The sequence below is a fragment of the Lissotriton vulgaris genome, chromosome 2_1 (genome assembly GCF_964263255.1).
Source record: "Lissotriton vulgaris chromosome 2_1, aLisVul1.2, whole genome shotgun sequence".
Classification (NCBI taxonomy): Eukaryota; Metazoa; Chordata; class Amphibia; order Caudata; family Salamandridae; genus Lissotriton; species Lissotriton vulgaris.
Window position 1 is genome coordinate 1,727,423,722 of NC_141687.1, and position 26,331 is coordinate 1,727,450,052.

The 26,331-nt window shown below is 48.1% G+C and overlaps 1 protein-coding gene across 1 annotated transcript in view; it reads left to right on the forward strand.

The window, feature by feature from the left end:
• Positions 1–26,331, forward strand: part of LOC147733201 (mucin-2-like) — a 1,190,401-nt gene that overhangs the window by 109,174 nt on the left and 1,054,896 nt on the right. Inside the window, exon 3 of the mRNA XM_086957735.1 lies at positions 2,228–2,489. Within this exon, the coding sequence (XP_086813861.1) occupies positions 2,228–2,489 (262 nt within the window). The remainder of the gene's footprint in view (positions 1–2,227; positions 2,490–26,331) is intronic.

The window sequence follows — 26,331 nt, forward strand, 5'->3', positions numbered from 1 at the left end:
AAATGCCAATACATTTACATTTACATGTATGCATTACTGTTTTGCGACTGAATTCCGGACGTAAAACAGTAATACTTTACCACCAGTTTTAAGCTGGTGGTAACCCTTTTGTAAAGGGAAAAGGGTCCCCAAGGGACACTTCTCCCATTTCAGAAATAAAATAATACTATTCATTTAGAGCAGGCAGTGGTTCCATGGACCACTGCCTACTATTCAAAAATTAAAACGGACAGCATAATTAAAAAAAAAAAATGTATAGAGAAAAGGGCCAGATGTGCTAACATTAGGAATACTAAGGGGCAGATATTTTAGAAATCGCTATTTGAGATTTGCAAACTGGTATGTATGTAGAAAACCCTTTTTTTGCGATTTCTTAAAATTCCTTAATTGCGATTAGCAAACTACGAATTGCAAATAACTTCCCATTCATTTCTATGGGCCAGGAGGCCCATAGGAATGAATGTAAAGTTATTCTCAATTTGCGATTCACAATTTGAGAATCGCAAATTGAGAATAATTTCAAGGGTGTCATAAGGACACCCTGATGCACCCCTGAAATTCACATGTGTGCGCATATGGAGCACATACATGCCCTAAGGGCATGTATGTGCGCCACATGGTACCTTCACAAATGCAAAAAAGGGCTTTTGTGAAACAAATCGCTAATTAACACCAACTTCAAGTTGGTGGTAATTTGCGATTTCTTAATGAGAAATCGCACAACTTGGGTGCTTCATACATTGCATTTAAGAAATCGCAAAATTTGCGATTCCTTTAATGCAATCTCAAAATATAGAATCACAAATTTGCACCCCTGAAATGTATTTTGAAGTGCATGTTTCACACACACATGTGTGTCTGAAACATGACAGTGTTTTAAAATGCATTTTTGTGCATTTTAATACATTTTCGCAAATTACCACGAGGTTAACCCTCGTGGTAATTTGCACCCCCTATTTGCAAATTTGCAATTTTAAAAGTAATCATGCATTGCTTTTAAGGAATCGCAAATTTGCGATTCCTTAAAAGCAATCGCATTTTTGGAATTCACTAAAAATAGCGATTTTGCCAAAAATACTTGATGCATCCCAAAAACCTATTTAGGAATCGCAAACGGCCGAATTTACCGATTTGCACCGTTTGCACTTCCTAAATAGGTTGATGCATGTGGCCCTAAATCACAATTTGTCATTTGTACATGGTGAAAAGCTTTTTTGCGGTCGCGAACAGGCTTGTCTGATTGAGACCTCAAAAAAGCTTTGTAGATCTGTCCCATTGTTCCAAATAGCAATGACTTTTGAAATGAATCTTCTCTACAGTCAAGGAGATCAATTTTATGTTTCAGCGCGTTGGCCGTATTTCGCTGGTCGTCAGCAACTGCCAGTCACACATCGGACGAATTATAAAGCCTTTGTTCAAAAGCTGATAATCACAGTACGACCTATGTTCTATCTGACAGACTCTCATTAAATAGTACTCAGCGCCATTTGATATCAGGTATGGCCTGGACAGTACATTTCCTCAGTTTCAAACAATTCAGCCAGGCTGTGGAACAGCACTCCCCCTGTTCTCAGATGAGAATCAGGATTGAATAAATTTAGGAAACAGTAAAAAACATGGTTGTTTTCCTCATAATAATATTTATTGATATCAATGCTGAAGAAGGTGATGGGTTTACCCTTTTCAGATCTTTAGCGCCTTGATGTTGGATAGTGGGCACATTAAAAATCTCAAAATAAATAAATAATAAATGTTGTATTCACTCTCTGTTGTTGATGCAGGAAATTTCCGAGGTCCAAAAAAGAAAAACGTATTTTTTGGCAAGGACAAGTATCATACAATGCAGCACTGAATGTTCAGGGAGAATGGACTAATGATGCTATGCATCCCAGTTATGTAAAAATTGTAAACGTTTGTCTTTGTTTCCTACAGTTGTCAAAAAGAAATAGTCAAATCCAAAGAAAATATAATAAAGGGCTTTGATAGTTTAATCATCAGGTAACCGGGAGGAAAGGAAAGGATAGGTTGTCGCATGTGATTCCTTATCATTAGACCCAAGGGAAAATGTCTCATCTTGTCAAGTAACAAGGTGTTCAATACTAATGTTTGATCTTCTACAAACTAGCCTCCTGCGATAACCCACATCTTAATTCTTACTGTTAAATCAAACTCTCTAGCATGCCAATCTGGCTGAAATGGATTCTAACTTATTGCTCTCAATTCACAGCTGAGCCTTCTCCAAGAATCATTGGAGTGTGCAGCACCTGGGGGAATTATCATTTTAGGACCTTCGACAGCATGATCTTCCGCTTCCCGGGACTCTGCAATTATTGTTTTGCTTCGCATTGCCAATCACCCACCAAGCTGTTCCACATCCAGCTCCGTCGTTCTCAGCAGAGTGACTTTCCCAGCATCAGTGAAATCTCTGTGAAGATCACTGGGACGCTGATAGAGATAAAAGGAGACGTTATTTATGTCAACGGTGTGCCGTAAGTATACATGTCCTAAGGTTCACTATAACTTGATGCACTCAATAGAAAAGCATATACCTGCTACAAAAAGCACTCGTGCTATGCTCTAAATTGCTGAATGATGTATTTTAATTTTGTAAATATGACTTGTTATAGCAAGCAGACCTGGGAGTAGAATGCCAGATAAACTATAATTGTAGTTTAAAAATGTTGACCAATGATAAATAATATCAAGCAAAAAATTAACTGTGAATTGATTTAATTACTCCTATTGATAGCGACATTATAATGATTAAAATAATGATGTATCCTTTTACAGAAAATACGTATATCACTTTTCATAATATAGTCATGGCCACTGGAATTGTGCAGCAGGGGAGGGCCAAAATATGCGGCAGGGTTAAAAATAATGTAGGAAGAAAATGAGGGGAACAGAAGAGGTGACATAAAGAATAGCAAACCTCATATAGACAATTGTACACCTGAGGGGTAAGTCTTTTACCAACCCCGATTTTGCTGAACTGCTAAGCATAAGTAAACTGTCCGAATAACCCCTTCAAACATTTTTTAAATTGGCTTTACCTAAAAGATCTAGCTAACTCGCCTAAAAGTCCTCAGCATATGTTGTAGAAGATATACTCAGGGCCTGCAAGTTAGATGCCACCTGTGTATACTAACACCTGTCGTGTCATCCTCAGAGTGAGCCTGTAAAACATGATTTTAGGCCTACCATGTGTAGCCTGACTACAGCTGCCTAAAAACCTGTTGTCAGCCCTGTCCGAATAATTATTTTTACAGACAGAAAACCTTTCTTTTAAATATTATTCGGTTACTATAACAAATGTAACTATTATTTGGAGTGGGTGATGCTCCGCTAAAAGGAATAATCACAACTTTTGCCAGGTTGAACCCTCAAAGTCACTAAATTAACCTGCGATTCTTAACTTCATATTTAGGGCCTGATTCCATGCAGTGTGGAAGTGGGCTGCCACTCCAGCACTCCACTCCCACACTGCCAACACCACCCGCACCCCACTCACCAGAATACAAGTTTTCTCAATATCTGGCGTATGGTGCTTTGACAGTCCAGTGGTGGTTCAGTTCTAAGGCTCCTATGTGAGCCTTAGAAATGCAGAACTGACAAACCCCCAAAGCCTGTTCCTGCTCGGCATGGACTGCACAGTATAAGCTTTGAAGGAACAGGAGTGCATACAGACATGGGGCACAACATGTGCCCCCCTGCATGCACTCCTGTGTACCCCCATGCATAGGGGCACAAGGGGGCCCTACACTTTTCTGACCACCACACTTTTCATGGGGGGCTAACCACCATAAAAAGTGTTGAGGTCTGGAAAGTCATAATATGCTTGAGGGTGCCGCAGTGGCAATGCCAGCATATTGCTGCCCCAGAGAGCTGCACAACTGCTGAGGGATTGCAGATCCGAGGTGGTTGCAGCGGTCCTCTGGTGGTGGGACCGCAATACTTGTAATACGGCAGTTGGACGGCTAGTGTTGCGGTTCCCACTATGCCACAGTGAGTTTGGGGTCTCGATGGAGCTCAGAACTCTTCAGTGGAGCAAAGCTCCATCTGTATCCAATATTGAGTTCCATGAGTCCCGATGACTTCTCATCAAATGCCATCTGAACTTGATTTGCTGCTGTGAGAAGCTCTGAGTGAGAGAAACATGATTCCTTAGCCCAGAGATGTTGCATCTTGGTTGGAAAGTCTAGGGTATTGTGTTCCGGTTCTCCTCCAGAGGTCTGGAAGTCCCATGTTTTCAGTGGTGGTAGGGTAAGTCCAGTTGGACACAGTCAAGCGTCCCAGGACCTTCTGAACAACACTTTGGGGCAAGGCTCACTTCAGCAGAGGCCACCAGCAGGGTCCATGTGTGGTCCAGTTCGTACTTGTCAGCTGAAATTGTCAGAAAAGACTCCGCTGTTTTTTTTGTAACCACACAGGAGGTCATCAAACCGACACTTGGAATCCACTCCTTTTGCTTAGGTATTAGAGAGGAGATGGTCGAGTCCTCAGTCCACAGACAACTGGTTCAGTCCTAGTCAGTTCTTTGTCATGTCCTGAAAGTGTTCTGTAGGGGGTGCCTTTTGATGGCACATTTATGCCTGGCACTAGCTCATAGATAGCGTTACTCTTGGCCCCTCCCTAGCAATGAGGCAAATGTTTATAGAGGTAAGCCTACCTACATTTGTACACATTCCTGATTGCCCTACTACAATCAGTCCCACAGTGTCCCTCACTCCCAAAGTTCAAGATGGGGAAACCTTTCTACCCTTGTGCAGAGCCGACATGCCCTCATAGAGGAGTCCCCATCTCTATAATAATTTCAAACAAGCTCTGGTGGCCGTTTTCACCTGCTGTGGATTGTGCCTGTCTGACTGGGAGGGTGAATGCTGGAGACCTTCTTGGTGTTGCGTAAAAAAAATTCTGTGACAGGGGAGACCCCTTTGAAGTAAACTAGCTCGAAAAAGCTACTTGCTCCGCCATTCCCGGCGAGGAAGTGAGGCCACGCCCACATTGAGGCCACGCCCACCCGCCACAGTATTTAAGCGCCGCCAGCAGCGCCAACTAGCCAGAAACTGCTAATCTCCTGAGGCGGAAGCCGGGAGACGCCCATTTTTTAAAACAATTGTATCTTCACTTGTGTGTCACCTTAATCCTTCTGTATTTTTAATTGTGCACTCACCCGGCTGCTAGCTCCTCCAGCGGGTAGAGACGCTCCTGAACAGCGACTCCTTCGCTGCACTGACCTAAAACGCTCGAAAAAGCTACTTGCTCCGCCATTCCCGGCGAGGAAGTGAGGCCACGCCCACATTGAGGCCACGCCCACCCGCCACAGTATTTAAGCGCCGCCAGCAGCGCCAACTAGCCAGAAACTGCTAATCTCCTGAGGCGGAAGCCGGGAGACGCCCATTTTTTAAAACAATTGTATCTTCACTTGTGTGTCACCTTAATCCTTCTGTATTTTTAATTGTGCACTCACCCGGCTGCTAGCTCCTCCAGCGGGTAGAGACGCTCCTGAACAGCGACTCCTTCGCTGCACCGACCTAAAACGCTCGAAAAAGCTACTTGCTCCGCCATTCCCGGCGAGGAAGTGAGGCCACGCCCACATTGAGGCCACGCCCCTTTCCCCACCCATAAAATGTGCAACCACAGGACGCGCAGCGGAGGAGCGCAGCGGGAGAGCCGTCTGCGCGCCGAAGGCGCGCCTAAGGCAAGCCCGTCTGCGCCCGTCCGTGCACGACCGGGCCTAGGGCCAGTCTCTGTGCCAGTCCCGTCACCCACAAAGTTGAGCTACTCCCGCAAGGAGTTACTCAGCCTCAGACCCAAGAAAACCAGCGCATGCCACGTCCAGCAAGACCCCAACACCCCCTTCGTCAGCTGCACCATTTGTAAACCGACGAAGCTACACCTCCCTAAATCCCCGATTCCACCGCCGGTCATCAAAATGGCGACAATCAATTGCAGATCGCTCCCGAAGCATGCCCTGCATATTAATCACCTGATTGACGACCTAAACCTGGACATACTCTTCCTGACAGAAACTTGGATCACGGGCCATTCCAATGCAGATATGGTAGCGGCTCTCCCCCCCGGCTTCATCATCCTGTCCCAACCTCGCCCTTTAGGTAGAGGAGGTGGAATTGCCATCATTTTCAGGGAACACCTATCCGGCCGTATTAACACAATGACAACCCCGGACGCAGAGAGCTGTCTCTTTACCTTTCAGCTTACTCCGACCAGTTCCCTCTCAGGCCTTCTGGTGTACCGGCCTCCTGGCCACTTTGCCCCCTTCGCAGCCTCCCTTCTGGAAATTGTTGCCTCCTCTGCTCACCTCTCATCAAACTTTCTCCTTACAGGGGACCTCAACATTCACTTTGATGACCCGTTGGACACAGGCGCCGTCGACCTCATCAGCGACCTGGCTTCCCACGACCTTCTTCTCGCCAACTCAGGTCCTACACATGTCAAAGGACATCTTCTCGACCCTGTGTTCTCAAACATCCCCTCCCTCCAATTTACCAACTCCCAACCTCTCCCATGGACGGACCATTTTGTTGTCACTTTCAACATTCCTGGAGCTATCAGGAAACCCCATAAAGCCCCCACCTTCTCCATGAACAGATCGTGGGCCAAACTCTCAACAGGGGACTGGGCCACAGCGCTGGAATCTTCGACCCCGAGCCTTTCTACCGACCCGTCCGAGGCCGACACCCAAGTAAGAGGCTGGCTCCACGCCTCCCTTGACAGCCTCATTCCCCTAAAAAATCGGGAGATCAAAGACAGGCCAATAGGTCATGCTCCGTGGTACACCCCGGAACTCCGTGACCTCCGCAAGGAATGTAAAAAAGCGGAAAGATCGTGGAGGAAAGACTGGCTGCATAGTAAAAAAGACACCTACAATACAGCAGTTAGACGCTATAAATCGGCCATCAAACTAGCCAAGTCCACCTTTTACGATAATAGAATTAAAAACGCGTCCAACTCTACTAAGGAATCCTTCCTGATAGTTAAGGAACTACTTAACATCCCCTCTGCTCCCGCAGCCTCGCCCCCCCACCGGACAGATGTAAGGACTTAGCCTCATTTTTTGACTCAAAAATCACGCGGATATTGGAATCTCTCCCCCCAATCAGCCCCCCCATCGCGGTGGAGTTAGACGCCCACTCTACCAGCCCGCGGCTGTCCTCCTTCAGAGAAGTCTCCCTCGATGAGGTTACTAACACGCTGGCTAAGATGAGAAGTGGATCCCCCCTGGACCCAGCTCCCGTCAGATTCCTAAAAACTGTGTCTCTCAGCACCTCACCTATCATTAGGGATCTTATAAACACCTCCCTGGCCCAAGGCATAGTGCCTTCCTCCTGGAAGGGCGCAGTCGTCAAAGCCCTGCTGAAAAAACCCAACCTCAACCCGGACGACTTGGCCAACTATAGACCCATTTCGCTCCTTCCCTGTTTCAGCAAGCTGGCGGAGAAACTGGTCAATGTACGACTCTCCCAATTCCTCGAGTCGAATAAAATACTAAGGCAGTCACAAACCGGATTCCGGCCAGGCCACGGCACAGACACCGCTCTCCTCTCCGTCATCGAGGAGGCCAGGTGTATCCTGGATTCAGGAGGATCAGTGGCAGTGATCCTCCTGGACCTCAGTGCCGCATTCGACACGGTGGACCACCGTGTATTGCTCCACCGCCTGGCTAAGGCAGGAGTTGTGGGTGCCGCACATGCTTGGATCAAATCCTTCCTCACGGGACGCTCATTTCAGGTGTGGGACGGTAACTCCCGTTCAGACCCCCTCCCGCTCACGCGTGGTGTGCCCCAGGGGTCCTCGCTCAGTCCCACCCTGTTTAATGTCTACATGGCCCCGCTGGAGGACGTGGTTACCCGCTATGGGATAAAAATAGTCAATTATGCCGACGACACACAACTCGTCGTCTCCCTGTCGTAGTTGGACAAGAACCCTGAAATCCTACTTAACTGTCTGCAAGACATACATACCTGGATGTGTGAATCCGCGCTGAAACTGAACGGGACAAAAACAGAAATCATGTTGCTGGGCAACAAATGGTCTTCTGTCCCTCCCTCAGCCTGGCCAGACTCCTTCGGTGACATCCCCACGCCCAAGACTGAAATTAAAACACTGGGCTTCTGGCTGGAGCAGGACCTTTCCTTGAAGACCCAGGCAGTTAAGTCCGCGGGCACATGCTTTGGGCTTCTCCGCTCAACTCGGAAGATCCTCCCCCTCTTGCCCCCCCTGTCCAGGAAACTTCTGGTGCAAGGGCTCATACTGTCACGCCTGGACTACGGCAACGCCGCGTATCTGGGTGCTCCTGAAACCACCCTGACCAAACTTCAGCGCGTACAAAATGCCGCGGCGAGACTCATTCTCAAAATTCCCCCCAGAGCCCATACCACTCCGGCCCTCAAATCGCTGCACTGGCTTCCGGTCCGCCAGCGAGTGGAGTTCAAGGCCTTGTGCATCACGCACAAACTCATTAATGGGGTTGGACCTGCCACCCTCAAAGACATGATCACACCTTACAAAGCCCACAGAAACCTCCGCTCGGACAACGAACATCTGGCCACAGTCCCAAGATTCAAGAAGGCGCGCACCGGCGGACGACGCTTCTCGGTCAAGGCCTCCTCCACTTGGAATGCACTCCCTCGTCGGCTGCGTGTGGAACCCAGCCACACGTTGTTCCGGAAAAGACTCAAAACCCTCCTCTTCCCAAAATAGTTCCTGGTTCTCGCCCGTCCCGGATTTTACAGTATTATAGCGCGGGGATGCCTTCGGGTCACCAGGCGCTTTACAAATCTCAAAATAAATAAATAAATAAAACTAGGTTCTGGGGTACACCCCAACTGGTCTTCTTGTCAGGGGAAGAGAAAATACCTCCCCACACCGAAGCCATTATCTCTGCTCTGGAAACAGTTTCCACTCCTCATCAAGGTTAAGTACCAAATGGGCTACTGATGGAGAGCTAATGCTTCAGGCAGAGAAAATGTCATTACTAAAAGTCACTTTTCCCTAATATTTATTAACAATTCACAGACCAGAAATAGCAGAATTATTATTTACTTCAGTGTTCCATCATTTTCCTATGAGCCAGCCTTCTTACTTTGAAAATAGCTTCAGGGTGCTAGTCAATGTAAAGGCATTTTAACCGTTACTTTCTACATGTCTTCCTTTGAATTCCACACACCATGCCTTGTGTCCTGCAAGGCCTTTTAGGGGTGACCTAATAATATTAGAGAATAAGGTTTTCTCTTGTCAATTAGAGTTGTTTTGAAAGGTCACATCACAGGTTTTACACTGTAGTAGTCTGGCTAATCATAGCGGACCTGAAGTCATGTTTGCCCTGCCAATGTAGTGGATGGTACAGTTTGATGTCCAAATTAGCAATAAGTCAATTGAACAATGTTTAGAAGGGGAGCACAGACACTTTACTACTGGTTAGCTGGTGATAAGTGCAATTAGATCTAAAGTCAACAAAGCAAAAAGGGCCAAAATCTAGTGAGACATCACACAAATAATCGGCATGTCTTATAGGCACCCAAAAGTCCAAGTTGTTGCATCCAAGGAAGAATGTGTGATATTTTAAAGTGCAACTTGTGCAAAAATAAAGTTGGTGTGCACCTTCACTGTCTAGCCCTCAAAAGCTGTTTTCACTGGAAAGGCTGTAGCTAAATCCCAGAAAATGCCAAAGTACAGATTTTAAATTTTGATCTGTAACTTTTGACAAGAACCAGCTGCAAAAATCTTTCAAAGACTATTTATTAAATCTAATTTTTAATAATAATTTAGGACATTTTGGAGAGTTACCTTTTTCCTGTCTGAGATTTCCGTAGGCTAATTTGCATAAACTCTCTAATAGTCATGTCATAGATCTGCCCGAAATTGGGCAGGCACTTGGTATGTTTAACAAACATCTATGTTGGGTTTTATTTAGGGGTGGGAGCATTGACAAAACCCTACCTGCTGGTTTTCTTTTTAAAACACTGGCCTTCCTGCTTGTATTCTTGTCCTCCCGCCGCCGCACCTTAGATTCCTGTGGCCGCCGAGAGGAGGACCACGAATACCAGGCGCACTAGCAGCGGGAGCCGCCCACGTCATTCCTGCGACCAGAGGCGCTTCAAAACCGCGCTCAGCCCCGGTGGAGCGGGCTCTGCTGAACTGTTGGGGGCATTGAGAAAAACCCTACAGCTTGTTCTCTTTTTAAAACACTGGCCTTCCTGCTTTCATTCTTGTCCTCCTGCCGCCGCACCTTAGATTCCTGCGGCCGCCAAGAGGAGGACCACGAATACCAGGCGCACTAGCGGCGGGAGCCGCCCACGTCATTCCCGCGCCCAGAGGCGCTTCAAAACCGCGCTCAGCCCCGGTGGAGCGGGCTCTGCTGAACTGTTGAGGGCATTGACAAAACCCTACCTGCTGGTTTTCTTTTTAAAAAAATGGCCTTCCTGCTTGCACTCTTGTCCTCCCGCCGCCGCACCTTAGATTCCTACAGCCGCCGAGAGGAGGACCACGAATACCAGGCGCACTAGCGGCGGGAGCCGCCCACGTCAATCCTTTGCCCAGAGGCGCTTTAAAACCGCGCTTAGCCCCGGTGGAGTGGGCTCTGCTGAACTGTTGGGGGCATTGAAAAAACCCTACCTGCTGGCTTTCTTTTTAAAACACTGGCCTTGGGGGGCGTGGCCAAGATGGCGGCGGAGTAGGACGCCTTTCCGTGCCGCTCCGGCGCTGATCCAGCAAAGCATCTAAAAGCACGAACTTGTGGGAGTTCACCCGCCCCAAAAGCGGCGGGGAAGTCCGCCTGACGGAGCGGTTGGCTTTGGTGTGGTCGCCGAGACGGTGTGACCCCGGGTGTGCCTCTGAGATCGAACGCACCCCGCGGCCTGTGAGACCCCGGGCTCTCCTGACATCGAGGCCCGGAGCGGTCGATGGGCGGGGCCCTGGATCTGCCCTGAAGTCGTCGGCGCAGGTGGAAGGCTGGAAGTAGCTGCACATAGGGGACTGGCGACCTAGCGGCGGACTCAGATCGTACCCCCCTGCCCTTGGGGTGGTGAAGCACCAGTTCCTGGCACTGACTGTGGCACTTGGACGATCAGCGGCATTCTACGTTCTGCACCACCCGCCATTGCCTCTGCAGGCTTGGCTCGGCTGGCATCTGCCGCCTGATCGGGACTTCGAAGCCCGCCACTGCACTTGACCACGAGGCGCGGGGCTTGGGCGCTGTGCACGGGCGAGATTACTGCGGAGCAAGGGAACGGAACTGGCCTGCGACTATCGGCGCAGCACGTGTCAGGAGAAGGCCCGGAGGGCACAGGCAAACAGGCGCCGGCTCTTGGGCTTTACCCTACTTGGGCTCCGGTGGGACCCACGGATCGAGTAGCTGTGTGCGTGGGGCTGGACATACCTGGTGGCCTCAGAGAGTGCCTTCCCGAGCACTTGGACTGCCTAAAGACCCCGCTGCTCTCCAGGGCCACGTGGCGCCGGACCAGAGCGCTGTGAGCCGCCATGACTACTATGCCGCGCAAACGGGGCCAAGGGAAGGACAATGCCCCGAAATCCTCTCAGCAGCCGGCCTCCCCTGGAGCGAGTGGATCGTCGAAGCAATCGGACGAAGATGCCCCAGCAACGAAGGCTTTCATGACAGAGTTGTTTGCCTCTATCAAGGAGGACATCTCCGAACTCAGGGCGCAGCTAGCCTCCGACTTGAGGGAGGTGCGGAGAGACGTGTACGGCATAGGCGAGAGGGTGGCGACCCTGGAAGACCGGGATCTGAGCGTGGCTACCGACGTCCACATGCTTCAGCAGGACATCATTCGCCTCACAGAGCAAAATTTGGACTTACAACTACACACGGAAGACCTGGAAAACCGCTCCCGTAGAAATAACATCCGAATACGGGCGGTGCCGTGGGACGGTGAGGCTGGGGACCTACGGGGGTACGTCCAGGAGCTGTTCCTCCAGGTCCTAGATGAGGAAGACACGAAGGAGATACAGATGGACAGAGTACACCGGGTAGGATTGCCACGGCGCGGGGGGCCCCCCCCCTGACATTCTAGTGTGCGTCCACGATTTCCAAATCAAGGAAAGGATTCTACGCAAGGCCAGGACCATCGAGTCGCTACAGTTCCGGGGGCATCAGCCGCAACTGTATCAGGACTTGGCTGCATCTACCTTGCAAAAGCGGAGGGAGTTCCGACCAGTGACAGCGTTCCTGAGAGAGAGGGGCATCACCTACTCCTGGGGGCACCCTTTCAGGATCATTTTTAGATGGCAGAATCGCCTGGCTCAAATCCGCACGCTTCAGGCGGCAAAAGAGCTTTTGGGCCTGGAGGATGTGCCGACTTCGCAGGCCGCGACGGCTTCCCCGTCTCGACGGCGCCACCGTTCGTCTTCATGGCACAGGGTGGGGGGTTCCCCCATCAGACAACGACCAGATCTTTCTGCCAGCCTGCAAGAACGGGGAGCAGCAGTCGCCTCGGTGGCATCGGCCACGTTGGCCGACTCACAGCATAGTTCTGGGGCGGCGTGATCCCCAAAGAATGGCGGATCGGCGCCGGAGGGGCCCGGGCCTTCTGGTCGAGGGATCTGAAAGTACCTCGACTGTGGCCAAGGGGAATAGTGTCTTCATTCCCCCGGCCTGCTTCTTGAGTGGGGGCCTCCTACGGACTTCGGCCTACTGATCTCGATGAGTATTGTTACTGCACTTTTCTTTTTGATTTTGTACAATGTTGGGTTTACATATCGTTTGGGGAGGGGTTCGGTTGGGGGTTGTTGGGGATGGGGGGGGGACCCGTGACGGAAGGCCATTGGGGATGAGTGTGGTGTGTCTGCGGATGAGAGCGTACTTTGCTGTTGAGGTTGTGGTTCTGCGAATGTTCTGGAAGCACCTGGGTGTTTTCTGCCTGGGGGTGGGGAGGAATGCGGGATGGGTGACAATTGGAGTGCTGAAAGCGGGTTCTGTGGTCTGTATTTGCCATGCCACTTAGTATAGGGACGTGGAATGTTAAGGGCATGAACTCTCCCCAGAAGCGACAGAAGGTTCTAAAATATGTGGTAGACCATCACCTCGATGTGGTAGGGTTGCATGAAAGTCACTTGGCACGAAAGGATGAGTTACGGCTCCGCCATAGGGCGTACCCCATTGTATACAGGTCCTCTGCTGTCACGAAGCACCGGGGGGTGGCATTACTGTTCAGGGCATCGTTGCACTTTCAACCTGTGGGGGTCCGCAGTGACAAGGAGGGGCGTTGGCTGATGGTAAAGGGGCACATTCAGGGTAGATTGTGTACGTTTGTTGTGCTTTATCTGCCCAATGCCGGTCAGAACAAGTTCCTGCAAGATTTACTGGGTAAGGTGGGAGACTTTGCAGAAGGTCTCTTGTTCCTGCTGGGCGATTTCAATTTGGTGTGGGACAGAGATATGGATAGCTCGGGGGGCGCAGGGCGGACACAGGGGTCTTTTCTGATTCCTCGCAGCGGGGGGTGGAGGAGTTGGGTCTAATAAATGGATGGCGATTTTTTCACCCTGCCGTGAAAGACTATACGTTCTTTTCACATGTGCACCACTCCTACTCTCGATTGGATCACGTCTTCCTTAGTCAGTCCCTTAGAGGGAAAATTCTAGATGCTGCCATTCTCCCGATGTCTGTGTCGGACCACAGCCTCATGGTGCTCACGCTCCGCTGGTCGCCGCCCGACACAGCAAATCGGAAGTGGTACTTCCCTGCATCGGTGGTCAGAGACGAGGTCTCCAATCGGGCCTTACGTCTGGCCATACGTGAATTTTTCGACTGCAATCCCCCGTCGGACACTTCTCTGATGACTACGTGGGACGCCTTCAAGGCGACGATCAGGGGGACGTGCTTGGGCCTCAATTCGCAACTGAACACTCTGCGTAGGAAGGAGAGGGAGGCGCTGGAAGCCGAGGTGCTCGCGCTCGAGAGGGCACACAAAGCTAACCCCTCGAGGATAACCCTGCGTCCCCTGACGGCGGTTAGGGGCAAGCTGAAAGCACATTATACAAACAGGGCCGAACTCACCCTCCTGCGGCTGGGACGGCACTCCTACTCCAGTAGTAACAAGATTGGCAGACACTTGGCCCGGCAACTGAGGGACAAGAGGGAGCGTGAGTACATAGGAGGGATTAGAGACTCCGCGGGAGCACTCCACCATCGTGACGGAGCGAAGGCGGACGTATTTGGCCGCTTCTATGCCACTTTATACAAGGGAGAGGAGCTAGATGCTGCTAAGCAGCGGGAGTTCCTGCAGCGCCTGCCGCTTCCGCAGGTCTCCAGGGCCTGGAATGACTTGTTGGACGCCCCGATCTCGAGGGAGGAAGTCCTCTCCGCCATCAAAAACTTGAAATTACACAAAGCCCCCGGGCCTGATGGGTACACTGCAGTTTTCTATCAGACCTATGCGACTGAGGTGTGTGACTTCCTGGTCGCCCTCTTTAACGACATGGCTGGGTCCGATGTGATTTCCGGGACCCTCGCGGAGGCAGTAATTACGGTCCTGCCGAAGCCGGGGAAGGATCCTGAGCAGTGTGCCTCATACCGCCCCATAGCCTTATTCAATATCGACGCGAAGCTGTACTCGGCGATTCTGGCGAGCCGCCTCCAGGACCTGCTACCGACGATTGTCCACGCAGACCAGTCCGGCTTCATCAAAGGTCGCCAGACGCACGACAATACGCGGAGGGTGATTCACCTTATTGAGAAAGCGGACAAGTTCCGCATTCCGGCAGTCTTGGTGGGCCTAGACGCGGAGAAGGCCTTCGACCGAGTGGACTGGGGATTTCTATTCCACACATTACAGGCGTTTGGTTTCTCCGACAGATTCACTGCCATGGTGAGAGCAAACTTCTGCAGCCCACGCTCGAGGGTGGCAGTGAACGGCCATCTGTCGGCCTTCTTCCAGCACTCACGGGGCACCAGACAAGGGTACCCCCTCTCTCCCGTGTTGTTTGCGCTCAGCATTGAGCCCCTGGCGATGGCGGTCCGGGTGCATGAGGGGGTTAAGGGCATCCCATTCACAGGAGAACAGCACAAGATTTCCCTTTTTGCGGACGACGTCTTGCTCTCGGTGGCAGACCCCGCTAACTCTCTTCCATGCGTTCGAGATATCCTGCTGGAATTTGAGGAAGTGGCTGGCTTCAAAGTTAATTACGGCAAGTCTTATGTCCTGAACCTGACTCTATCACAGGCCGAGGTGGCACAGGTGAGAGCGACGACGCCTCTGGCCCGTGCCTCGGGCTCCATACTTTACTTGGGAGTCCGCCTCACCCCCACGGTGGGTGGCTTATTTGCGGCCAACTTCCCGCCCCTCCTAGCTAAGACGCGGGCAGACCTGGAGAAGTGGAAGCCCAAATTCCTATCCTGGTTGGGTCGGGTGCACGCCATCAAAATGGTCCTTCTCCCCAAATACTTGTACCTGTTCCAGGCCCTGCCGATCCCACTGAGCTCTTCCTTTTTTAGCCACCTTAAGTCATTGATCTTGAAATTTGTCTGGCAGGGTGGTCGGGCACGACTTTCGTTTGCACTCCTGCGACGGCTACGGACTGACGGGGGGGTCGGCCTCCCGGATTTACACCTCTATTATAAAGCTGCCCAACTTAGGGTCATGGTGGAATGGTCACAGCAATTTTCCGACAAACACTGGTTGCATATGGACCGGAGTGTGGCGGGCCGGTCCATCTGGGATCTGGCCTGGAAGCCAAAACGGGACCGCCCAGCGAATGCGTACATTAGTACCCCCACGGGGACTACGCTGAAAGTCTGGGATACCTTGGCGGGTGATGAGCGATGGACGACCTTTCCGTCTCCATTCACTCCATTGCATTTCAATCCGGAGTTCCCGCCGGCACTCCACCTGTTCCACGCTACTCCACCTGTTCCACGGTCCTGACCCCCTGACTTTTGGGAACTGCATGCGGGACTACCAAGTGCAGCCAGTTGAAAAATACAGGCACTTGCAACTGCTCCATTGGGCCACGTCACCAGGTGTACGGGAGGCTGCAACGAGACCCCCGTCCGACTTTGAGGCCTTCCTCCTGAAAACATCCACCATGAAGGGGGCCATCTCCTTTCTCTACCAACTGCTGCTTCGATCTGCCCTTTCCCCTAGACCGCGCTACATGGAGCAATGGGAGGAGATGGTAGGGAGGGATATCACTGATGGAGAATGGTCGGCGCTCTGGAGGGACATGACGCAATTTAATCACTCAATACTCCTGAGGGAGGCGCATTTAAAAACCCTCACGCAGTGGTACATGGTCCCGGCCCGGCTTCACCGCATTTACCCAACTGTCACGGATAGGTGCTGGAGGGGCTGTGGCCTCTTGGGGGACTTCCGCCACATTTGGTGGGACTGCCCGGTCATCAAACCCTTCTGGGACGAGATCTTATCCCATATTAAAGATATCCTGAAATACCCTATCGTCGACTCACTGGAGTTCGTGCTCCTGGGCTTGAGAGACCCTGGCCTCGAGCACCAGACGCGAGCAGACAAGAAGATTCTCTGGCTATGTCTGGGCGCGGCTAAACTCACGTTGGCATCAGCCTGGAAGCGGAAAGAGGCACCGGCGATCTCCCTTTGGCACGCTAGACTGTGGAGGCTCCTGAGTCTTGAGAGAATGGCGGACATCTTCCTAGGCAACTACAAAAACTTCAAACACATATGGGGCCCCTTGGTGTCCTTTCTCTCTACTGGTTTACCCTCAGCAGTGTGTCCGGCGTCTTTGAGGAATTTACACTTATTTCAGCTCTAAGTATGACTGACGGATGAATGGGGGAAGAGTGCGGCATCGCCACGGGAGGGGGGGGCGGGTAACGGGGAGTTAAGTTTGGGTGCTACTGTCGGGACATTTATTTCACTAGGACGAGGCTCAACTCGTCGGCTTGGTGATTCTGGACTCCCTGTCGGCTGAACTAACTGAGCACCCCCGCCTTGGGGAGTACGAACAAGACTGCCTACACTTGCGGCTGGCGAAGCCTATTGTTCGCTAACTTTCTCGTATTGCATCATTGCCTCGTCTTAATCTACTGCTTTCCCACTGTGTGGGATCATCTGTGCACCCTATGTGGTACCTTTTGTTTGCTGTTTTATTTCTTTATGTCTGCAAAATAAAAAATTTTACAAAAAAAAAAAAACACTGGCCTTCCTGCCTGCATTCTTGTCCTCCCGCCGCCGCACCTTAGATTGCTGCGGCTGCCGAGAGGTGGACCACGAATACCAGGCGCACTAGTGGCGGGAGTCTCCCACGTCATTCCCACGCCCGGAGGCACTTCAAAACCGCGCTTAGCCCCGGTGGAGCGGGCTCTGCTGAACTGTTGGGGGCATTGAAAAACCCTACAGCTTGTTCTCTTTTTAAACCAATGGCCTTCCTGCTTGCATTCTTGTCCTCCCGCCGCCGCACCTTAGATTCCTGCGGCTGCCTAGAGGAGGACCACGAATACCAGGCGCACTAGCGGCGGGAGCCACCCACGTCATTCCCGCGTTCGGAGGCGCTTTAAAACCGCGCTCAGCCCCCGCGTCGCGGGATCGAGCGCGGGACGCGCCAGGCTAAGCCTGGGCAAAGAGCGGGCCGTCTGTGGCCGTCGGGGGCTGGCCGAGGTTGGGCTGGGCCACCCCCTTTATATTGTCGTGGAGCGTACAAAAGTAAGACTGTAAAATATTTCCTGACTCCACAAATTCTTGATGCTAGTGAATGTCAGTGCTGTTTATGCACTATAATATATGTGGTTAGCTTTTTACACTGTTTGATTTTTAATTAGCTTTATTGGGTTACTGAATATCGTACACACATCAAACATTATAGGAACATGAGTGGCTGTCCCAGTAAACCTAGGAAATCTCTGGTGGGAGGCTCAGTCCAAGGAACCCTAGATCTTTTTATCACAAGGGCTGCCTCTGCGCTTGAATGAGAGATCGAAATGACGGAAAGGCGCCTAGCCATAGAACAACTGTACAGCAAACGTTCAACCTTGGGCAAAATACAGCTAGCAACCACCCCGCCGACTCAGATTCCCCAAAAACCCCAAGATGCAGATATCAGCATTGCAATCCAACCCCAAGACCAAACATCCCTGTCGCCAGCATACACAAATGAGTTATCTACTGACCTACATCTAGAGATCATTTCAAAGGAGCAAATATCTACCATTTCCTCTAGGGATTCCTCATTTAAGGAAATGTATGATAAACCGACAGTTTACGGCCAAACAACGAAAAACAGGAAATGTGGGGTCACACACCATAACCATAGAAATGTAAAAATACCTAAATCGCCCAGGAACTGTCTAAAGAACATTGAGAAAAATGTGGGCAAGTATATTCAGTATTGCCATTCTTCACCTACCCATTCCACCAGTGACTTAATGGGTAGTATGGAAAAATGTGTTAAATCATTAATACTCCCGTTAGCAGAGCGAATAATAAGAATGACCGAACAACTAGGGAGAATAGAAAAAGCCATTTCATTCAATACAGAATTGGTTAAAGAAATTGCCAAGGTAAGGCACAACCAACAAAATCATAAAACACAATTAGGGTTAACAGCAGTCAAGAAACCATCTAGTAAGAATCTACGAACACCTCAAGCTAAGAATACCACGGCTTTCCTGACAACAGATAAAGTACAGTCTAGACACCATGAAGAAAGCACAGAGAGCCACGCAAAAGCTAAAGATAATCCCCAGACTACTTTTCCTATGAGTCCCTTTCCAGCTAAACCCTAAATGACAAATAGGGATGACAGATCGGATGGCCAGACCAACAAAACTGATAATCCTCACACTAGCACATCTAGGAAGTCTCCTCCAGCCAAAGTCCAAATGTCACACCAGCAAAAAATTGATCTACCACCAGAGGCGGCACCCTATGTCGTAGTTTTAACTGGGGTACTCGAATTAACAGCAGGAAAAATCGAGGGCTACCAGGAACTCAAAAACAAAGTTATATTTTGGCTGAGGAATAATAGGCCACTACCACCCAACATAAATGGGGAAATCATTCATGTTAGAAGACTTGGGTGGGTAGGCTCCAGACCAAAAGACATTAGAGGGAACGTCATTATAATAAACTTCAGGGACCGCAGAGCAACCAGACACATAAGTGACTGGTACTCTGAGAGAAGAGGGGAAGAAATCTCCACTTGCAATCTTAGCTATTTCTACCCTCAATCCCTACTGGCTCATCCCTCAAGATCTAGTGCCCTTTACGGGCATACCAGAAAAACCCCTGGTTCAAACGGCCTTGATTTTGATTTTATTGTTCCTGTATATAATCACTTCTCCATGCTCTCTGGGCTGGAAGGAGTCGATTGACTCCCTACCCAGGTATCCGGGGCCCACTACGTTTCAAAGCAATTAGAAATCCTACAAAATCAAAAAGCGAACTTAAAGGGCGGCAACCAGATTGAATCCCTGAATCCCACTTTACATAGACCGACAATCCACTGTAAGGCAGACAATCAATGCGCTATGGCAGAAGAACTACCATTAGGTATTAATGCGCTTGGAAAAATAGAAACTTTGGGATATATCGAAGAGTCGTCTATGGAACAACCCTCAGGGTTAGCCGACCTGACAATTCTTAGGTGGAATGTTGCCGGGTTAGAGTCAAGACTGTCAGACCCGCAGTGGGTACAGTTATTGGGTGGCAAAGATATTATCATGTTCCAGGAGACATGGGCCACAGATAATCTGTATACAGAGGGCTCTCACTGTTTTAGTGTGACAGCACCCAAGCCTGACTTTGGTCGCGTGGTAGGCGGTCTATTTATCGGGATTAAAATATCTACTGGTGGCACCATCAGGGACTTACCAATTATGAACCCGAATGTACGGATCCTAGAATACAAGAGACAGACTCGGATTTATTTAATACATTTTTATAATAATGATTTTTACTCTGTCCCAAATAACAATTTTATAGAGCTCTCTAATGTTTTATTAAACTTGGAACAAAATATAGTTACTGAGGAGGAAATAGGGATCCTCATTGGGGGGGATTTTAACGCGAAAATCCCAAAGCTGAGCGAAGGGGTTTAGAATTAGGTAACCTGTTAACTAAGCATATTCTTAGTAACGCAATGGAAGCAGGACATGCCCCCAGTAATTACTATGTTCCTACCTTTAGAGGTAGAGACTGTTCCTTGACCATTGATTTTATTTTTATGTCCCCTCGTCTAATATATCTTATAATAATGACTAAAGTTTTGGAAACATCATTTGGAGACCACATCCCCCTCATAGTTGTCTTATGCTTAGGCCCCAGCCCTGCATATGTTAAATCCCATGGAGCCAGAGACATCACCCCTTCAGGAGATGGCTTAGGACTGAAATGGAGGGGAGTTGATAGTGGTGCAATACTAGAAGCTATGAAAAAGGAACATTCCCACCTGATCAATTCCTGCCTATCCCCTGACGGGAATGGTTTAAGTATAATTACGCATTTTGTTAAATTATGCTCAGTCATAAAAACATGCAAGTCAGTTCCTTTACCTAAGATAGAGAAAGATCCAAGGCGGTTCGATTCCGCCTGCTTGACAGCGAATAGGGCACTGCGTAGGGCTTTAACTACAAAACCCAGATGCACAACAGAGGTACAGGCAGCAAGGAAAACTTATAAATCCAAAATTGCTGAGCGGAAAGCCGCATTATTGACAGAGCAGTGGGAGGCACTGGTCAGAAGTGCAATCCAGAAGAGCAGTGACCCCTTCTGGTCCGCTGTCAGAAAAATGAGAGATATGGGTAAACAACTAACCATAATCAGCTGCGCCATGACCAGTAGTGCCTGGGAGGCCTATTTTTCCCAAATATATTCCACCACAATTAAGGAAACAATAAGCTTTGCCCCTGGGAAACTGTGCTGTTTGAAGATTGGTCTCCAAGAGGTAGAAGTAGCCATCAGAAAGAGCCTTGGAAACAAGGCCCCTGGTCCTGAAGGACTTCCAATAGATGTCATCAAGTGGAGCCCGGATTTATGGGCACCGATCTTACTCAATGTTTTTAATAGTTTGCACCTAGTGCCCATGCCCAATACTTGGTCCACCAGCACTATCGTCCCAATATTTAAAAAGGGCGATAGGTCAGATCCGATTAATTGCAGACCAATCTCCCTCTTAGACAACACTTTAAAGATCCTGGGGCGTGTTCTCTATAATAGATTGTTGGAGTGGACGGAAGACTGTGGATTGCTGGACCCCTGTCAGATGGGATTTAGAAGCAGGGTGGGTATGGTGGAGCAATGTCTAAACTTGAAACTAGTGATTGACAAGTATAACATTGCTGGGGATGTTTTTTGCTGCGAACGGCTCGTGGAGTGGGCATTTGGTCCACGCCATGGGCAAGTTCTCAAAAGCCATCAATCCCATCTGGAGTTTACCCCGCCCAAAGAAAATAGGTGCCACTAAAGCTATTTAAAAATGTTTTAAACTACAGTGCGTACCAGTAGCCACATATGGGGCAGAGGTTTGGGGTTTGGGAAAAACCACTAGTATTCATTGAGAAGAAAATGGCTTTTGCAGAAAGATTTTGGCTGTCCCAATCTTATCCTCTGAGTTCATTTGTGACAAGGAACTAAATTTGCCCTATATATGTGATTTTATCAGGACTAGACCAGCTTTACTCTGGCTTAGGATCTGGAAGAACAATTCGGCTGCCCTAACGCAGGATTTTATAATTGATTGTCTTGGCTGTGAAAAAGGTTTAGGACCCTGTGTGCCATGGGCAGGGGTGATCTTTTTTCTGATCCATCCAGAAAAGAGCCTACAAACAGAGTTAAAACATGCACTAAACGCACTTTATAATTCTGAAAGAATGGAAAAGGAAACACTCAAAACATCAGTTGTGACTTATATGGGTAATGAATTGATTAGGCAACCACCTCCACTATATCTTACCCTCCCTATGACCAACTGGGAAAGATCGTTGCTGTTTCGCCTAAGGGCTGGTACTGTAAAATTTTTACTGTATTCCCCTTTGGGTTTGTATCAGACATCACATCTTAAACCCTACCCTTGTGACGGAATAAGCACTCAAATGATTTGCATTTCCTATTTTTCTGTAAATTTTATTTAAAATATATTAAATGGATTTTATCATCGTATTTTAGAAAACGAAGACCCCTTTCCTTAGGGGATTCCTTTTTAATGTTGCTTTCTCTGGACACTGATGAATTGGTTTTTCGCACCAGCACTTTTTTGAAACTGATAACGCGCTTTCGTAAAATGATGGAAAATCCGTGAAAATTAAATGTATGAGAGCTGTAACAATTCTAAATTTTGTGTATTGTAAGTAGATTTGTAAAAAGATTATGGGACTGTTTTGTTGTATATGTTGCTTTTATGAATTTTATGAAATTCAAATAAAGGTCTTTTGAATTGAATTGAATTGAGCTTCAGGGTGCTAGTCAATGTAAAGGCATGCTAACCTTTACTTTCTACATGTCTTCTTTTAAATTCCACACAGCATGCCTTGTGTCATGCAAGGCCTTATAGGGGTGACCTAATAATATTAGAGAATAAGGTTTTCTCTTGTCAATTAGAGTTGTTTTGAAAGGTCACATCACAGGTTTTACACTGTAGTAGTCAGGCTAATCATAGCAGACCTGAAGTCATGTTTGCCCTGCCAATGTAGTGGATGGTACAGTTTGATGTGCAAATTAGCAAAAAGTCAATTGAACAACGTTTAAAAGGGGAGCACAGACACTTTACTACTGGTTATCTGGTGATAAGTGCAATGAGATCTAAAGTCAACAAAGCAAAAAGAGCCAAAATCTAGTGAGACATCACACAAACAATCGGCATGTCTTATAGGCACCCAAAAGTCCGAGTTGTTGGATCCAAGGAAGAGTGTGTGATATTTTAAAGTGCAACATGTGCAAAAATAAAGTTGGTGTGCACCTTCACTGTCTAGCCCTCAAAAGCTGTTTTCACTGGAAAGGCTGTAGCTAAATCCCAGAAAATGCCAAAGTACAGATTTTAAATTTTGATCTGTAACTTTTAACAAGAACCAGCTGCAAAAATCTTTCAAAGACTATTTATTAACATTTATTAAATCTAACTTATCGATGATACAAGATTTTTTAATATTAATTTATGATATTTTGGAGAGTTACCTTTTCCCTGTCTGAGATTTCTGTAGGCTAATTTGCATAAACTCTCTAATAGTCATGTCATAGATCTGCCCGAAATTGGGCAGGCATTTGGCATGTTTAACATACATCTATGTTGGGTTTTATTTAGGTGTGGGAGAAAAATGTGAGGTTTTGCTCCACGGAATTCAGTGGAGTGACATGAAAATTCTACGAAATTCTGTCCAGACAAAGTGTAACAGCTTTCATTGAAAAATTGATGAATTTGCCACTGAGAAACACATTGGGTCACAGCTCGGATTCCCTATGCTTGTTCTCTAGTCAATCATATTTCTCCATGGCCGTAAAGAGAATGTAATTGGATTGCTTATCCCACAAATTACCAGGCCCTTCTCCTTTTTTAGAAACCTTAGCACTGTGCTTCAAATACCTTGTCTCACTTCTACATAGAAACTGTGAATACAATTTTAATTTCTGAGGGGCAGATTTATGTTGCCTGATGCATCTCTGCAAATCGGCAGAGATGCGCCAGGAAAGATACGGCACGCAAGTGTATCCTTGCGCCACCCATTATGTGCCGCATTTACAATGCGGCGCACCATGGCGCAGGAATAAACAGATGCGTGTTTCATCTAGGGTTGTGAAGTTGGCGCAGTGCTGAGGTTGTGTTGCGTGCGGCACGCAATTCCAGCACTATTCCAACTTGCCCGATCTCTAACGTGGTGTGTCAAGCGTTACGCCTGCTTCAAGCAGTCGCAGGGTTTTGACGCATCAGCGTTGGGAAAGTGACTCAGTGAAATCTTGTAGGTTTCACTGAGTCACTTTTCAGGGGCGTTCCTGCGACGGAAGGCCCCCCCTGCGTGGAAACGCCCACATGAAACCTGACGCAGGTTTCATGTGGCGCAGGACCTTACACAGTGACGCATCTCCATAGATGCGTCATGATGTAAGTATGTCGCAACGTGGCGCAGGGTTTACGCCGCCGCTGTGTCACGGAAGTGACGCAACAGCTGCGCAAAAGTGCCGCAAAAGTGCGCAAAAGTGCCTCAAGTCCGACATAAATCGGCCCCTGAATATTTCTGGAATGATCGCTAGTGCTAAATAATTCATCATTTCATGAAGTTGAAACAATGCCAGAGAGTGTGTTTTCTAGTGACTTTTATATTTATTTCTTTGCCCAGTGGCCTTAAACGAGCGCTGAGATAACAGGCACAGATGAGTGAAAGCTGCCTTTCAGCCATCAGGTCTCACTGAGGCAAAATAACATTGCTGTTCATTGTCTCATGTGAGGATTAAATTAGCAAGGAAGTCACAAGTATAGCCCCATAACAAAACCCTGTTCTGTGGACTAAGGGCTAGCATACTGGAGTCATCAATAATGAGATGGTCCGGTTCCAGTGTAACTTAAGATAGTATTTATTTAAGTTCAAAGGTTCAAAATAAATTTACAGAGAACAAGAGAGCCCCACCAGGAGCAGCCCTATGCTGTTCATCTCATTCTACCAACTGACAAACTCCACACACTCAACATTCCACAGCATCATCCATTCAACATTCCAAACCACACTCACACTGGCTGAGCAGCAGACACTACACTTCTCTCTTCCTCATATTAAACGAAAACCCAATACAATGATGCAAGTGAAAAGAACATCAAAGATAAAATAACATGCTCATGAATCTTAAAAGGAAACATTGCATAGGTCTGAGAATGGTTGAGGGCAAAACAGAATGGATGAAAGAGAAGAAAAACACAGTACAATGAGCTGCAAGTTAACATTCAACAATGCAAGAAAGCAGAGGAGAAAAATTGTAAAATACATGAATGTCAACAAAAGGCAAAGCAATGGTAAAACGTCAATGCCCACGTACCTAAAACGAAGAAAACAATCTTTAGGCAGAAAGGCAACCTTTACACAAATCCACTCCCTTTCCACACAAAACTCTCACACTACAACACCAAAACCAAACAAACCTACAAACTCCTACACCACGCACAAACATCCTACCCCTGAGACACCAACATATCATCTGGCCAGGCCGAAAATGAACATGGAAACCAGGGGAACAACTACAACGATGCAGAAGAAAGCACACTACAGGACACACAAATTCAAACATGCCAATATAGAGGGCAAACACACAGAAAATGCTCTGGGTTACGCAAAACTACAGGTGAAGCGAACTTCACCAACCAACCACAAAAAGTGGTAGAGACGAGTGACTTAAAACCCAGTCAACTCCAACCAACGCCCACAAGGGAGGCTAACCTAAGCCAACCCACAACCACAAAAATAGTGGTAGGGCAGAGAGACTCCGACAAAAAGAGTCTTCTCACACACACCCGCAACAGTGAGAGAAACACAGCCTCCCACAACAACCACAGGGGGTCAAAAAGCACATCGTCCACAAAGGTGACAAATTAATGTCACCCACACCACCAAATGTAGTGATAGGCCAAAGAGACTCTGCAACCAAGAGCCTACTCACAGACACACCCACACGGGTGAAAAAAACACACTCAGAATAACACAAGGGGATAAACCAGAGAGGATTCAAGCAAAAGCAGGTCAACTGCACAATCACAAGTGGTAAAATATAGTGACCAGATTCCCTCACACACTCCCCAACAGAGTGACCAACTCACAACAAACGCATAGCACCTAAAAGGTGGGTGACAAAAACTTAATGCTAGAAAATTCCTCCCAAACCTACACATAACTGTATACCTTAAACACCACAATTAGTGAAGTGTCCCAAAAAAAGGCTATTGAGAAAATGACAAGCCCTAAACATAAGATTACCCAAAGACAAAAGAACATATGCTGCTGTGAAAACAAGAAAGACAACATTTTTTTTTGTAGATTTTTTCAACATGGCTTCCTAAAACGAAAGACATCAGGAACAAGAGTGACTACAATCTCGATCAGGAAACACCTCACCAGCTTCTCCACATGATGGGACACATCAGCGTTTCATTGTACCCAGTTCAGGCCTCCCTTGACCAATATGAAATACGTCTCACTCGCCCTATTTATTTTGGCAAACTTCACAAAGACACTGACGAGTGAGCCTTTGATTGTCTTGTTCAGAAGCAATGGTGATAAATAGCCGCTAGATCGCATTGCAGAATTACTCATTACTCCGAACAAGAACACGACGTGTCAAAATCCTTTGAAAACAAGACATCGGAAAACACATCTGACTGTAATGAAGATCTGGGTGGTGCTGCAAGATG